This window comes from Corvus moneduloides, chromosome 12 (assembly GCF_009650955.1).
Source record: "Corvus moneduloides isolate bCorMon1 chromosome 12, bCorMon1.pri, whole genome shotgun sequence".
In the NCBI taxonomy this organism is placed as follows: Eukaryota; Metazoa; Chordata; class Aves; order Passeriformes; family Corvidae; genus Corvus; species Corvus moneduloides.
The window spans coordinates 2434624-2450506 of NC_045487.1; the positions used below are offsets into that span (position 1 = coordinate 2434624).

Here is a 15883-nt window from a genome sequence, read left to right on the forward strand (position 1 = left end):
AGCCTGCTGGGGACAGGTTGGATGCTGTGAAAGAAAACAAAACAACCCAAAAAAGGAGAAAAACCCAACCCTAAACATGTTCAAAGTGTACTTGTTGGAATTAATTGTAATGTAATATATTATTTGTTGAATGTAGTAATTAGGTATTTATGAATATATCGCTGTAATTCCTGAAAACATCCCCAAAAAAAAAACCCCAAACCCAAAATAAACTCTTCCACAACGACGGCAAGGAATCCTTTCTCCACCGCTGCCGCCGCTGGCGTTGGGAACGCAGCGCTGCTCCGAGCATCCCCGGCCCTGCTCCGAGCATTGCCGGCAGCTCCTTGCCTCATTCCTGCCATCATTCCTGCTGTGCCAGCCCTTCGGGGCGCAGCCCAGGCAGGCAGGCCACAGATGGCAGCGGGAGCCTGGCCCAGCTGCTCGGGGAAGGGCAGCGCTGGCAGCCTGGCACCCTCGGGCGCCAGGAATAATTACAGCTGCCATCAGCACAGCCCGGCTCCGGCCAGAGCCCGCCTGGATCCTGCCCTGGATGCCGCCTGGATCCTGCCCTTGCCTGTCGCTCTGCCGCAGGGAAACGGGGCCGGAGCCAAAGGAGAGCTGCAGGATTTTCCAAGCATTGTTTAACCCGTGCCGGTGGCACAGCCCAGCATTAATTCGATGCCGTTCTTCAGCTGCAGTTATTTTTTATTATCGTTATGGATTTTTTTGTTACAGTTTCAGATTGAAACCCCAACTATTACAAAAATAAAGATGGATGATAGGATGGTATTTCCCCACAGCTTGGGATCTGAGGGGGAAAACCATTTTCTTTTGTCCTTCTCCAAAGAGCAGATGGATCTGCCTCCCAGCTGATCTCCCCAGCAGACACCTCATTGCCGGCACATCTTCCCTTTTTTTTTTTTTCTTTTTTCCCAAGGCTCTGAGAAAATCCATGGAAGCACCGCCTCGAAATTTATGCCTTTCAAGGCAGCGTGTGGCCTGTGCTGCCCTCAGAAGTTCCCTCGCTGAAGTACAACCCGAGAGATCCGCCCAGCGAGTCACCGCCTGCACCGAGGCTCTGGGGATGCTCGGGAGCAATTCCCACCCGGCCCCGAGGGAATACTGAGGGCTGGGCTGGCCGGGTCAAGCAGCTCCTTCCCAGCTCCCTCTCAGAAATCCTGGGAGTGGGAGCTCTCGCCAGGTTGGAGGTTGGTCCGGAGCTTGTACATGTGATCCAAGGCTTGGGTAAGGAAAGTCCCGGTGGTGTTGATCTCCATCAGGGTTAAGTTATCCAGCTAAAAGGGGGAATAACAGGATCTGGGAAGACAAGGCACTCAGGAAGCAGCTCACAGCCCACAGTTCCCTTTAGTGACATCCCAAAGGACCGACGCAGCTGCCACCCCTGTCAAGAGAAGCACCCAAGCACCATTTCAAGCATCATTCCCCACCCCTGGAAGTGCTCAAGGACAAGCTGGATGGGCTTTGGAGCTGCCTGTTCTAACGGAAGGTGTGGAACAGGGGTGGAGTGACACCTTTAAGACCCAACCCAAACCATTCCATGACTCCCTGCTTCCCACAAAGCACAGGGAGCCGCCCCTGGCCCGCAAGGCACGGGTCCAACCCACGGCTCCAGCACCCCGGTGACGCACCCACCACCCAGGACAAGCATGCCCCAGAGCCAGCCTCTTCCCAGCAGCTCATTCCTCATCCCTCAGCACCCCCAGGGCAGCTGGATCCCCCCGGGATGAGGTCCTGGCACACCTTGGCGTGAGCCTCCTGCTGCCGCACGAAGCTGTCCGCGGACAGCCGCAGCTTGGCCATGCGCGTGTCCCACGTGTCCTTCACCAGCGTCCGGATCTCGTCCGCCCTGGGGATGTTGTCAGAGGCACTGGGACAGGGAAAGGCAAGGCAGGATCAGAGCAGGCTGTGAGGGATGTGTGGTTATGCCACTGAGTGGTGGTGTCACCGTCTCACCCCCCACCCCGAGGCGCCTGCAGGACAGTTTGCTAAAAACCTGCGACTGCACATTAAAATCCTCTCTGCTCCTCATGCTGCTAGGATTTCTGGGATGGCTCCTTTCCCCAGGAATGCTCAGCTCCAACGCAGCAGCTGGTTGTCACTAGAATCCTTCTGCTCTTTAATTGCCCAGCTGGTACGAGGCACACAGAGGGCCCCTAACCCGGCCAAAGTTACGGCCAGCGGGGAATCCAAGAGCTCAGGCACGCTGAAATCCCCGGCTCGGGGCTCCCAGGGCTCCATCAGGGAGAATTAAGCTGGAAGGGCTGTGCCACATCGCCCCATTAAGGCCATTCAGCGCTGCCATAAGGACCCCGGGATGTGATCGATGCGCGCGGACAGAGCTGTCAGGGTTGCTGGAGCGTGCTGGGAAGGAGCAGCACGCCAGGAGCCTCCTCTCCAGAGGAAAAGCCAGAGCTGGAATGCCCACCCTGCTTAATCGAGGGCTTAAAGTCAGCAGAGCCCTCGCCGAGACAAATACCAGCCAGCACATTTTACAAGTGAAATGCCTCAGCAGGCAGGAGCTCAGGCTCGGAATATCCCCGGCCTCCTGCTTCTCAGGCTGAGGGAAGAGGAGCTTTCCTCCTGAAGGGGAGCCAAGCAAGAAGCCTGCAGGCTTTAGGCTGCTGAACAGATTGCAGCCGTGGAACGTGCTGCAGATCCTCCGGGCCTCCACGCCGAGCTGCTGCTCAATAAAGCGGCACAGCCCCAATTACGAGGCCACGGAACATGCAACCCCCCCAAGTTCCTGAAAGGCACAGTTACCACGAGGGAAGTGCTGCTGTGAAATCTTGGCAGGCTGAGGGATAAACCTCCCTTCACTCTCCCTGTCCCCACCGCCCTGCAGGGCTGCTGCCAAGCAAAGCCTGAAAAATCGTCCGTGCTCACGAGTAGTGGGGTGGAAAACGGGCCAGCTCAGCTCCTACTCACTAGTTCAGCAGCAGCTTGGTGAGTTCCATGTAGTAGGGGCTGGGCATCGGAGTGAAGGTGTCCTTCTTGCGCTCCTGATCCCGGATTTCCTCCAGTTTCCCTAAAATAAAACCGGGGATGCTCAGGTGTTGCCAGGCTTTCAGTGCTCTGGGTGTGTTTTTGGCCCTGCCTGGGAAAACCCACATTGTTTCTGTAGGATCAGCTCAGTGCCCAAGCCTCAAATGTTATGAGGGCAGAGAAAGGCTCCTGTGAGGAGGCACACAAGGGACAGGGATGCCTCCAAGGTCTCCCTCCTCACAGAGCATCATCCAGAGGTTTTCCCAGGGAATTAGTGACAGCATGAGAGGAATGGCCTCAATTTTTGCCAGGGGAGGCTCAAGTTGGACATCAGGGAGAATTTCTCGACTGAAAGGGTAATTAAACATTGGAAGGGGCTGCCCACAGAGGTTTGGAGTGCCCATCCCAGGAGGTGTCCAAGGAATAAATGGATGTGGCTCTCAGTGCTCTGGGCTGGGGACAAGGTGGGGATTGGTCACAGGTTGGACTTGATGATCTTGGAGGGCCTTTCCAACCTAAAAAATTCTGGGATTCTGTGAGCCAAGGTCCCCAAAGCTCCCTCTGAACAAGTAAATAAAGCATTCCAGTGGTGGAACATGAGACCCTTCTCTCTCCCTTGCTTTGTGTTTTTGAGTTAAGCTCCCCACTAATGGTGAAAAACGGATTATTTTCAATTTCATGTTTCCACTGCACCCACTGAAGGCCAGAGCTGAATCCAGAGCCTCCATCCTCACCAACATCCATCCATTCTGGGGGAATGAGCCGGCACTTCTGCCTCTGCTTCAGATTAATGGCCAACCACACAGGCACTTCCACCGGCAAACCAGGATTGAAGGGACCCAGATCTCCCTGGAAAACAAATCAAGGATGAGAGGAGGGCAGCAGCCAGGGCTCGGACTGCACAGAACTTGTCTGCTAATGTGGTGTGAGTTTCCAGAGGATTTGGAAAAGCCTGAGTCAAAAAGATCCTGCATTTCCTCCTCTCACTTCCCAGAATTCTTGCTCTCAGACTTCTCCTCATCTCCCTCGAGAAGCAATAACCAACGTTTCCCGTGCATTTTCTATTTCGAGGTGTTTCACAGGAGTCACAGCCACAAATTCCATCTCCCTGGATGTGCAGTCTCTGGACCCACGCCAAGGGCTCCCAGAGGCTCCCCAGGTTCTGGTCAGCACCCAGGACAGCCGGACACTCCCGGCCAGAGTTCAGGGGCTGCACAAATCCCCAAAAATGTGGGGACAGCCCAGCCCCCTCCCAAACCTCCCGGGGGCTGCAGTGCCTCTTCTCCCAAACCGGTCCCCCCCTCTCCTTGTCACCCCCCAACCCCTTAATCCCTCCAACGCCCCCATCCCCAAATCCAGCCCGATCCTCCCCCATGATCCCCATCTCCTCCCCGTGTTCCCAAACACCCCAGACCCATCCGAATCCCCCCAGCTCCCGCACCTCAGTCCCAATCCCTTTAACCCAATTCTCCACACCGAATCCCCCGTCCCGGCCTCAAGACCCACCCAGACCCTGCCCTGCCCCATAATCCCCCCAAACTTGTCCTGGGTCACCCCAAGCTGTGTCCCCAAGCCCCCAGGCCACCCCAGCCCCTGTCCCTGCCCAGCCTCTCCCGGAGCCCCCTCAGCCCAGCCCAGGCCCGGCCCCCGGCCCCGCCAACCCCGATGAGGTGAATCCGGTCGAGGCTGAAGTTGGGCACGATCGTCACCAGCTCCTTCTCGGCCAGGAACTCCACCTCGGCCGGCTCCATGGACCCGGAGGGTACCGAACCGGGATCAGACCGGGATGGAACCGGGACCGCACCGGGATCGAACCGGGATCAGACCGGGGTGGAACCGGGATCGAACCGGGATCAGACCGGGGTGGGACAGGGCCGGAACCGGGGCGGGGCCAGGGCCGAGTCGGCCGCGCGCCCTCACTCCCTATTGGCTGCGCAGCCCCCAGGCCCCGCCCACCGCGCCCCGCTCCCACTGCCCCGCGCGTTTTCGCGGTCCTCGCGAGGAGGCGGGGCCCGGCGCGGAGCCGCGCGCTCTGATTGGCTGTCCCCTGCTCTTGCTGCGGCGCACGTCTCTCTGATTGGCTGTCCTTTCGCGCGGCGCGCTCCGGCCGCGGCCCCGCGGGGGGAGGTCCGGGTCGGGGCACGGGGACCAATCGCGGCGCTCCCCGCGGGCTCTCGGCCAATCAGCGCTCGGCACTTGTTGCCGGGGCCCCGCGGGAGTGGCGGCGGCCGTCGGTGCTGCCCCCTGGCGGGGACGCGCGCGCGTGGCTCGGCCGTGCTGGGTGACCCGGGCTGAGGGCGAGTGACCCCGGCCGTGCGTGGCTGTCCCTGGGCCGTACCCAGACCCCGGCAGCTGCCCTCCCGTGCATGCACCAGCAGCAGCGTCCGTCTGTCTGTTCAGTGGCCCCTGTGCAGACACCCACGCTCGGGCACCTGCCGTCACCCACCTGTCCCTTTCCTCTGTTCCCTATCCATCCATCCATCCATCCATCCATCCATCCATCCATCCATCCCCATCCATCCTTCAATCTACACATCCACCCACTCAGCTATTCACCCAGCCATCCATCTGTCTAACCACCTATCCACTCCTCCATCACTCATCCATGCTTCCATCTAACCACCCACCTATCCATCCATCCATCCATCCATCCATCCATCCATCCATCCACTCATCCATCCACCCAGACAGTCATCCTTTCACCCATCCATGCCTGCATCCACATTTCCACCCCTCCATCCATCCATGCCTCCATCCGTCCAGCCACACCTCCTTCCCTCATCCACTCCATCCATCCACTCCATCCATCCATCCATCCATCCATCCATCCATCCATCCATCCATCCACCCATCCATCCATCCACCCATCCATCCAATCATCCATCCAATCAGCCATCCAATCATCCATCCATCTGTCCATCCATCCATCCATCCATCCATCCATCCATCCAATCACCCATCCAATAATCCATGCCTCCATCCATCCATCCATCCCTCCCTCCCTCCATCCATCCATCCATCCCTCCCTCCATCCATCCATCTATCCATCCATCCACACCCAGCCCAGCCAAGTGGCTTCTGGATGATTTGGGGGGGCTGCATCCCATTTGCAAGTCCCCATGGAAACACCCCCCACCAGACAAATCCACCTCTCCCCAATCCCTCTCCCAAACCACCTCGGGCTCAGCCCTGGCACCATCCATGGAGCAACCACGACGCTTGGGATGAGTGTTACCCCCAGAATGGGTGGGAGCCAAGCCTTGGGGACCCCCAGCCCACCCCCCGCCATGGGTGGCACGAGGAGGGTCCCCGAGCCCCCGTTCCCGGAGCAGCCCCCGGTGCCACCGGCACGTGCCGGGCGCTCCAGGAACGTCTCCCCCACGCTGCGCCTCCCCTCGCGTGTCTTTTGCCATCTGCTGCTGTCATTAAAAAATTAAATTTCCATCTGCTTTCACACTCCCGCCTCTCCCGCCGGCTCCGGGTGCTGCCGCTCTCCGGGAAGCATCGCCCCCGGCTCCCTCCCGGGATGCGGTCGATCCGGCGGGATGCAGGTGACGCCGAGTTCATTTTCCCGCTGCTGTTTGCTGAGATGGCTTCTTCAATCCCGCGTGGAGAGTTGGGGGGTCCCACTTTTGGCCACCCGTGGGCACGATGGCTGCTCCGTTTTGGGGGCACAACCCAACCCCCCGCCCCCCACGCTGACACAAAAACTGGGGGTGCGGAACCCCAGGGGTTTTATTCATCGGGGGGGGGGGAGGGATCCCCCTCCCTGGTGCTGTTAGGAAAAGGGACAAAACGCAGTCCCTGTTGTCCAAACCCACCCGCGTGGGTGCTCCGTGTGTCCCTGCGGAGCTCCCGCGGAGCCGCGTCCGGCCGAGCCGCATCCTTCAGGCTGCGGCTCCATCGCGGCCGAGCGGGGACAGGTCCTGCCGGGCTGGCTGTCCCCGTGTCCCCGCTCAGCACTGGCTGCAGGGTGACGGGCCCTCGCCGCGCCGCCCCTCGCGGGACAGCGTGGTCCCCGTGGGCGTGGGCGGCGTGACGATGATGGAGGGCACGTGCAGGTGCTTCGGTCCCGAGGACACCGTCAGGGTCCCGTCGCCGCCGTTCCCGCTGCTCACACACATCTTCAAGCCTGAGGAAATTTGGGGGGGGTAAAAGGGGGATAAAAAGTCGATGGGGCACCAGGCTACAGCATCCCCACATCCCCGCCCTCCTCTGTGTCAACCCTCTAGGAGCCACTGGAGAATCCACAGCATCCTCACATCTCCTCCCCTGGATCCACCTTGGATTTTGGGGGGTTTCACAGGTGGATTCCCCCCCCCCCCCGCCTCCCCCGACCACCTGCCCACCAGCCCACCCCCCTGAGGGGAGCAGATCGCTTTAATCTGCTTTTTTTAATCAGGAGAAAAGCCCCGCGCGGCACAGGCAGCATCCAGGGAGGTTTCAGCTCTTCCCAAGCAGGAAAATGCCTGGAGGGGACAGACACTGATATTTTTAATCTCTTTTTAATTAAGGATAAAGCCCTGCCTTATGTAAGGGAGCTGCAAAAGGGGGAGGGTCTTTTCTTTTATTCCAGACTCCAAGCCTGTCAGAGGGGTCTGGAGACATGGGGGAATATTCTGGGGCTCTGTCCTGGGTTTGGGGCAGGATTGGGATTCCCTGGCTGCCTGCTTCCCCTTCTCAGTCATTCTGTGTTGGACTGGGGGGGTTGTGGGACTTCCAAACACCCCAGACCACCCCATCCCAGCATCCCTGATGCGGAGAGGGAGCAGAGCTCATTTTTGGGTGATGCATCCAACTCCATGCCCATCACAACCAGAATCCCACAGAATCTGGGCTTGGGAAAAGCCAGGGAAGAGGCAGCCCTGCATCTGGGAGAGGGATACTCATTAAGGCCCATCCCTAACGACCCCAAGGGTGATTAGCAGGAGTCAGTGGGATGCAGAGCTAATGGGAGAGGCGATATCTAGCCTTCGCCCTGCGAGGCCAGGAGCATTAAAAGCTCCCACTTTCCCCTTGTGCAGACATCCCTGACGCCATTCCTGGCCTAAATCCATTAAGAAAATGAAAGTTGGGGAAGAAGCTCCTGGTTGGAGTATCTCTGGGGAGAATGGAGCAGTGAGGGACGCTTGGGGTTGGCCTGGAGGCCGGGAGCCGGGACCCTGGCTCTGGGCTGAGCCCATGCATCCCATCCATGTGTCCCATCCATGCTGGCCCTTTCCCATGTCCACCTGATTTCTTGAGGGATGTCATTAATCCATGGATTCTCCAGAGCAAAGGGTGTAGGACAAGCACAGGACTGAGAAAATACGCCTGGGAAAATCCTCTCCGGGCTGATCCAGGTGCAACAGGTCACCCGTGGGACTTCCAAAATTCCACCACATTCCCAAACTGCACCAACCCCGCCCACACCTAAAGCTCCTCCAGGTACAGCCACCCTTCAGGTGCCTTCAGAGAGCAGGAACACCCCAACCCCCCACCCCAAAGTCACCTTTCAGGCAGGATAACTTGAGCCCCATGTTTTCATCCTCTCAGCAGGATCCAGCTCTCCAGCTCCGCCGCCGGCCCTCGCTGCTGGCGCTGAGGAAGAGAGGCGAGGGTTGAGGGAAGAGATCCTGGGAAGGAGGAAGGAGCAGGAGCTAAAAGCTCACATCTCTCCGTGCCTGGCTTATCTACCGGAGCCCGGGCACCACAGGAAACGCGGCTGCTTGCTCACAAAACCACGAGTGATGATGTCATGGCGCTTCAGTGACTCAATCTCATCCCAGGAGGTTCAGGAAGAACTTTTTGGGAGGGTGGAGAAGGAGCCTGTTGCTGGGTGAGGGGTCCCATCCCAGCTTCTCCGCTCCTGGGGTCTGGGCTGAAAGTATTTTGGGATGAGAAGGTCGTGAGCAGGAGGAATTGGGTTGGTTTTAGGTTGGTTCTTGCAGAGAAAGCCCCGAGTCCACACTCAGGAAATAGAGGGATGCTCCTGGGGCTGCCTCCCTCGGGCTGAGCTGGAGCAGCTGCCGGGATGCACTGCTGGAATTCACATCATCCCGCTCCTCTCGGGCATCCCTGATGTCTTGAGAGCTTTTGGATGGATGATTCCCGCTGTGGGACATCGTTTTTTTTTAAGATGCTGAAATTTTTTCTGCGAAAAAGGTCCCTTTACTGGGAAATCTTCACCCCTCCTCCCACAGCTGCTGGGAAAAGCTTATTGGGATGAGGGTCAGTGACTCATTTTGGCTCCTCCAAGCTCTGGGCCGCACAGAGAGCCAAGGAAAGCCTCTGCTCCCCCTGCCTGACCTCTGCCTTTCCAAGAAGCCCTTAGGTGGGTCGGCAGCCGCCAGCAAGGGGAAGTGAAAATTTGCTATTTCTGCTTTGAATTCTGCATTTTTATCAGTTCCTCAGGTGCAGCCTGAGCTGTGACCCTCCCCCAGGGCTGGGGAGTGGAGTCCTCCCCAGGACCTCACTTTGCAGCTCTCCTGGAGGCTGCCCAAATAGCAAGAAATCTGTTTTGAGGCAAATCCTGTGGGTTTTGGCACCCACTGGTGGCTCACACCACTCAGGAACAGAGGAGGGTCATGCTGGGGACACCCAGCTCCAGACACAGGGGGGTCTCCTCTGGGATCTGATCCTTTGGGATCTGATCCTCTGGGATCAGCCAAACCCTTGCAGGACACAGCAGCCCCCTCTCCGTCGCTGAGGGCCAGGCTCCAGCACCAGAGTTTGGGTAGAGAATTCCCCCTGTGAGCATTCCAGCGGCATTCCTGGCGCTTCCCGCTGGGGCTCCAGCTTCGCTCCCGTGTGCCAGCTACCAGGCCAAAGAAACGTTTGCATCCCGACGAGTTCACGCTCCAAAAACCCCCAGACACTCATCGCAGGCGTCACTGGAGCGGGGACCGAGCTGCCCGGGCAGGGGGGACACTCAGGGAAGGGGAAAAGGGGACAAAGCCCGGGCTCCGAGGGGGTGGCACTTACCCGGTGCCCGGAGAGGCGATGCCCGCGGTCGCATCCCACCTCCCACCGCACCCGGCTGCTCCTGGATGCCGGAGGCTGGGAGAAGGGGTCCCTCAGGAGCAGCCGTGCCCTGCGAGGAGGGCGGGAGGAGGTGGCAGCCGGCCGGCTTTGGCTTTGGCTTTGGCGAGGTCGGTTCGGAAGCCGGTTAATCAGGTTAGCGGAGCCCCGGCTCCTCCCATCCAGCCCCCACTCCAGCCCCATCCATGCCCAGCAAAGCCCTTGGGTGATGAGGAAACGCTGCTTTACTCTCAGCCCGCTGCACAAGCCAGTTCAGAGCTGAGAGAGAGAGAGGAAGGAGTGCCCTCGGCTGCAGGCAAAGCCCCCGGGCATCCAACATCCCTACAAACAGCCAGAGGGCTACCAAGTGCCTGGAAAGGCAAGTGCCAGTTTGGTATAAGGGTCCACACCCAGCTCTGACAAAACCCATCGCCATCTCTGAGCTCCTGCTGTCAAGAGCCAACAACCTCTGGGAGCACCTCCACCTTCGCCAGCTGCCAGAAAGGATCTTTTCCCCTTCCCAGCCCCAAAGCCAGCCTGGCAGCGGGAACAGCAGCCGGCAGCAGCGGGTTCCTCACCATTCCCAGGATGAGCGCTCCGGGTCGGGTCCCACCCCGCTGGGAGGATGCCCGGGAGGAGGCTGTGCCTCCGGAGCAGCCGCCTTCGCCTGCATTAGCAGCAGCCAGAGGCTTTTCCATGTTCCCCCTCCTCTGCAATTAAGAGGCGAGGCCCCGCGCCGGCTCCTTTTCAGCCGGAGCTGAAAGGCAGCGGTTCAAATGCAGGGCGCCGGCCTGCGGGGAACGCCGGCCGCACATTAAACACCCCCCGGCTGCGGCAGCGAGGGAAGAGAAGGGAAGCTCGGAACTTCACCCAGGGATCGGGAGCGAACTGATCCCAGGAGTTTGGGAGGTCTCTGGTGGGATCAGAGCCCCATCAAGCCTGGCCGGGATGGGCATGAAGGGCAGCAGGGAGTGGAAAAGGGTGGTTTTGCTCCTCTTTCTGCTGGTTTGGTCCCGCCACATCTGATGAAAATCACAAATCTGGGAAGAGCTGATTTCCTTCCTGATGTGACTCCTTCGATTTGTCAAATAACGGAGTTACTGCGAAGCTCCAGGAGCGGGGAGGGTGGCACCGGGGCAAGGCTGCAGCTCCAGCTGCAGGCACAGTCCTGGGCAGAGATGTTTGCAACCCACAGCTCCTTTGTTTTCCCCAGAAAACAGACAAATTTACTGCTTTATGTAGATTTTTTCCCTGTTTAACCACAAAGTCCAAGAGTTAAAGGACAAAGTCTGAGCCAGGCCCTGGCAAACCTGATCTTTGAGGATCCCATCCCAAACTCAGAGCACACGGCATCCCATGGAGCCAGGGATCACTCCCGCCTCCGCACTGAGCTATATTACTGCCTGCCTCCAAAACTACCTGTTTGCTGCTGCTGGCTGAGAACAAACAGCCCCAAACCCACGAGGGCTGGAATTAGCCTGGCCTGGAGCAGCAGTTGTTGCTACAACAGTGACAGAAAGAGATTGTCTTGCTGCAGCAGGGGTGGGAAACATAAACAGCAGGCTGCTAAAATACCTGTGGTTAGTTCTGCGGGTGCAGCACAGCTCCAGCTGCTCTGCTGACACTTGATAGGGACAAACACAGCGTCAAACACCCCTTCCTGTCCTCCCCAGGGCTGGGGAGCAAAGCAAAAACCTTTGTGAAGGTTTAAAAAGTGGGGGTTGTCCACCTTGAGGTGACTGGAGCCCGTCTGGTGTGGAGCCCTGGTCACTGCTGGGTGACCAGGGCTGGGGAGAGCTGAGTGCCAGGAACAGGAGCAGCCCAGTGGGCTCAACACTCCCTTTCCAGGGTCACTGTGAGACCCCCACATCCCTTCCAGGCATTCCTGATTCCTGTCACAAGGCTCTGAGCAGGGACTTGCTGAGCATCACATCAGGGCAAGTGGCCAAAGCCCACCAAGAGCCAGCTGGCCACGGGGAGGAAGAGGATGGGCTCAGGGGATGCGTGGGTAGGGAGCAGCCTTCACTCCCTGGGGGAAGAGCTGACCAGCACCTGCCTGTCTCCTGAGGTGGTCACTGACTGGTTTCCAGTCCTGGCTGTGTCCCTTTGGTAGCTGGGCTGCTCCTCTCCCGGTGCTTCCCAATCCTCCAGCTCCATCCTGCTGCGGGGCAGAGGAGGATGGAGGGGCTGAAGCCCTGGTGGGGGATGAGGATGGAGGGGCTGAAGCCCTGGTGGGGGGTGAGGATGGAGGGGCTGAAGCCCTGGTGGGGGATGAGGATGGAGGGGCTGAAGCCCTGGTGGGGGGTGAGGATGGAGACCAGCCTCTGAACCTCCATTCGGGGGCAGGGCAGGGAGAGCTGACGCTTCCCAGGAGCCAGAGGAACCGCAGGGACAAGGGACACGTTGTGCAAACGCTGGCCACAAGAAAAGCTTTGGCTGGAGAGCCCGGGGCAGCTCTGCTGGCTCCCTTCAGGAGCTGCTCCTGCAAACACCAGCTGGGCTCCTTTCAGCAGGGAGGGGGAGGAAGCGGCTTTCTGGGTCACAGAGTCCCAGGGTTTGCCAACGCAGGTGACACGTCACCCTGGCTCCGTGCTAACGGAGCAACGAGGCCACCTGTCCCCTCCTGCCCCCGTCCCTTCTGGCCCGACCAGGGGAAAGGGCTGCTACCAGCCTGGCTCTGGAATTGCCCCAGAAAGGAGCTGCAGGGTCCTGCCCGGGACTTGCTGGAGCTGGAAGTGGCAACCGGTGCTGGGAAGGGAGAAGAAACTCCCTCCCGGACATCCACAGTCATCCAGGGCTGGCGAGCGGTACCCGGAGGGGGTGCCAGGCGTGGGGAGGGAGGAGGATGTCACGAGGAGGCAGCTGAAGGTTGCAGGCTCCAGGGAAACTGGAGCAGCTCCAGCATTCCCCAAGCACAGGCTCTTGGCAGGACCGGCAGAGCGAGCAACCAGCAGGAACCGCGTGGGCAGGAAGCAGCCCCGGAGAAAATCCGAAAATCCACTGGGATGAGGCGGGAGCTGCTGTGGCGGGGGTCGGGAGCAAAGTGGGAAGCGAGCACGTACCTGAGGCACAGACCTGCTGCATCCAGAACAAAGCACCCCTCTCCCGGCATGGATTCAGCCGGGAGGCCACGGCCGGGAATTGGCTTAAGGACGTGGCCACGGCTGCCGCGCTTCCCGGCTCGCTGAGCTCCAGGGTAGTCTGGGCCCAGCTTTCCCTTTTATCCCCTGCTCCAACCTCGATAAGGCTTTTCAATTAGGTCCATCTTTTAAGCTCCAGGGCGCATTTCTAGGAAGGGCTGCGTCGTTTCCCTCGGCCTTCGCGGGCTGGCTCTGCGCAGAGCGGGCCATGCCTGGCACGGATCCTGCCCGCATCCCGCTAAAGCGCTGCAGCCGGAGCGGCGCTGCCTGGAAGCACTCACGGAGTGACCTCTCATCCCCAGCCCACCTACCGGGTGTTTGCAAGAGCAGAGTTCCCTGCTTCCCTCATCCCAGCTCCGGCAGGCTGGAAGTGCCACACGCAGGAGCGCTGTCCCCCCTGCCAGCCCCCCGCCTCCGTCCTCTCCGAATCCGCCTCTGCCGCCTTCCACGGAAAACCAAAGGGAAGGGATGCAGCTGGGGTGTACCTCAGGAGGGGAAGGCTGGGTGAAAATGTGGTCTAAAAGCGACAGTGGAAAAAAAAAAGGGAAATCGATCAAGTCCTCAGCGGATCCTTGGGCACACAGAAAGCGCTGCCGGCTGTGGGAGGGCTGGGTCAGGGCGCTGGGGGAAGCAAGGAGGGGGTTGTGGTGAAGGAGTGGGATGTGTTGAGGTGTTTAACTCCAGCTGGGAAGAGCAGAGCCTGGGCAGGATGGCAGGGGAGCAGCCTGGACCAGCCCAACAGGGACCAGCTCATGTGGGTGCCCCAGCTCGGCTCCAGGAGCTGAATTCCACCCGAAGGAGAAGCAGAGCTCACAAAGAGAGCCCATTTCCCCTCGAGGCCATTTTCCCAGCTGCACTCAGCCGCAAGCCCACCCCACTAACAGCCTCTCCTCCATTAGCATCATCCCGGCTCTCCCGTGGCACTGCCCTCCTCCACCGGCATCTCCAGACGCTTCCCAGCTCGCGGAGTGCAGCGATTAGGCCTGGAGCCAGGGAGCTGAGAGACCCGGGATTGCTTCCCGCATCTGTCACTGTCACCTCTCCTCGCATAAGGAGTTCTTGGGGGCAAGGAGCCGCCTCTCATGGCTGGGGTGGGCTCTGCACATCTGTCTGCTCCCAGCTCCAGCTGTGCCAGGTGAACTCTGAACCGCTCACCTGCTCCCGCATCCACATCAGCTCGAAAAGCAGGAGCTGTTACATCTCTGCTCGCTTTCACAGGGGAGGAGGGAACATCCCAGGAGCAGATGGGAAGAGGGAAAATGCCAGCAGCAGGCTGCTTCGCTTGCTGGATGAAGGAAAAACTCCCCCAAATCCTCGTATGCACACACAGAGTGATGAGCTCGGGGAGAATGTGGGACCTGGCATTCCCTGGCAATGGGTACCTCACTCGTGAGTGCCCTGGGAACAGCTGGGCAGGCACCCTGCGACTCCTGTCGCCCACCTGCTTGTGGGGGTGTTTGTCACTGCTCTGCAAAATTGGGTTCAGAGTGGGGAAAAGAGAATCCCACAGGCTGGGAGAGCTGGGGGTGTTCACCTGGAGGAGAGAAGGCTCCAAGGAGACCTCAGAGCCTCTTCCAGTGCCTGAAGAGGCTCCAAGAAAGCTGGAGAGGGACTGGGCACAAGGGATGGAGGGACAGGACACAGGGAATGACTTCCCAGTGCCAGAGGGCAGGGATGGATGGGATATCAGGGAGAAATCCTTCCCTGTGAGGGTGGCGAGGCCCTGGTACAGGGTGCTCAGAGAAGCTGTCCCTGGATCCCTGGAAGTGTCCAAAGCCAGGTTGGACAGGGTTTGGAGCAGCGTGGGACAGTGGAAGGTGTCCCTGTCCATGGCAGGAGGTGGAATGGGATGGGCTTTAAGATCCCTTCCCACCCAAACCACTCAGAGATTCTACAGTTTCCGAGTGCTTCAGCTCGTGTGGATGAGGTAAAATTTGGGAGTTTAAACATCTGGGCAGGCAAATGCCAAATCTCCAACTTTTGGTGGATAGAGAGAAAAAAAATTAATGCTGAATGTCAGCAACTGCTAACAAACCAAAAAAGACTGGGACACGCATTCCCAGCGCTGCCTTCCCAGCTCTCACAAGGGCTCCAGCGAGAGATGCCTTCCCCAAGATTTCCTCCCCGTGAAGTTTGGAAAGGAATTACCTTGAATTCCTCTGCTGAATCCAACGGATCAACCAGCCAGGGAAGCAGCATCAGCAGGAAAGGGGAACGCAGCCTTCCCTGAGCCCTGCAGCTTCCTCATTCTTTCCAGAGAGCCACGGTGGCTGCCTGGATTTATGGAATTGCTGCTTTTGTCCAGCCTTCAATGCAAATAGGCCAGGGGAGATAAGATCTGCGGGTTTGTCCTCTTTGCTTCAAGCCAGCCTGGGCTTCTGCTGGTGGCAAAAAACCCTCAGCTGAGAGCAAAGGGAGGATTACAAAAGGGGAGGACAAAGCACTAAAAGCTGCTCCCCTTCCAGCAGCGTGTCCCAAGTTAGTGCCAGGGAATATTCCAGCAGGTTACACACTGAGGAGCCACACTCTGCCTTACAGGGGGAGCCGGATCAGCCTGAATTTGCATATTTATGATCAAAGCTTGATTAGGAGATCCTGTCACAAAGAACAAGAAACACATTTCCCGCGGCTCAGGAGACACAGCAGCTCCTTCTGACAACCCCGCAAGAGGAATCTCGCTAAGATAACGATCTGCCTCTGGAACAATGCCTTGGATTTCACTGGGAGTTTGTACAAAGTCCTCTTCCTGCACCCTCTGC

At 58.9% G+C, this 15883-nt stretch overlaps 1 protein-coding gene and 1 long non-coding RNA gene across 5 annotated transcripts; both read right to left on the bottom strand.

Moving 5' to 3' along the window:
* Nucleotides 1–709: 709 nt before the first annotated feature.
* GINS2 (GINS complex subunit 2) lies at nucleotides 710–4884 on the bottom strand. Of its 2 annotated transcripts, XM_032122100.1 has the most exons (6): nucleotides 4828–4884; nucleotides 4647–4783; nucleotides 3720–3834; nucleotides 2929–3028; nucleotides 1744–1870; nucleotides 710–1277 (listed from the first exon to the last, which is right to left on the bottom strand). In XM_032122100.1, exons 2-6 carry the CDS (start codon nucleotides 4734–4736, stop codon nucleotides 1152–1154), a joined length of 558 nt encoding a protein of 185 aa, XP_031977991.1. In that variant the 5' UTR covers nucleotides 4737–4783; nucleotides 4828–4884; the 3' UTR covers nucleotides 710–1151. The 2 variants fall into 2 exon arrangements, with proteins under 2 accessions (XP_031977991.1, XP_031977990.1); XM_032122099.1 differs by lacking the exon at nucleotides 4828–4884 and having other exon boundaries at nucleotides 4647–4820.
* A 1812-nt stretch (nucleotides 4885–6696) lies between these two features.
* On the bottom strand, nucleotides 6697–10542 carry LOC116449966. Of its 3 annotated transcripts, none has more exons than XR_004242610.1 (3): nucleotides 9949–10542; nucleotides 8477–8600; nucleotides 6697–7117 (listed from the first exon to the last, which is right to left on the bottom strand). It is a non-coding gene; the product is annotated as an uncharacterized LOC116449966 (long non-coding RNA). The 3 variants fall into 3 exon arrangements; XR_004242609.1 differs by having other exon boundaries at nucleotides 8477–8565; nucleotides 9949–10534; XR_004242608.1 differs by lacking the exon at nucleotides 9949–10542 and having other exon boundaries at nucleotides 8477–9923.
* Nucleotides 10543–15883: the final 5341 nt, after the last annotated feature.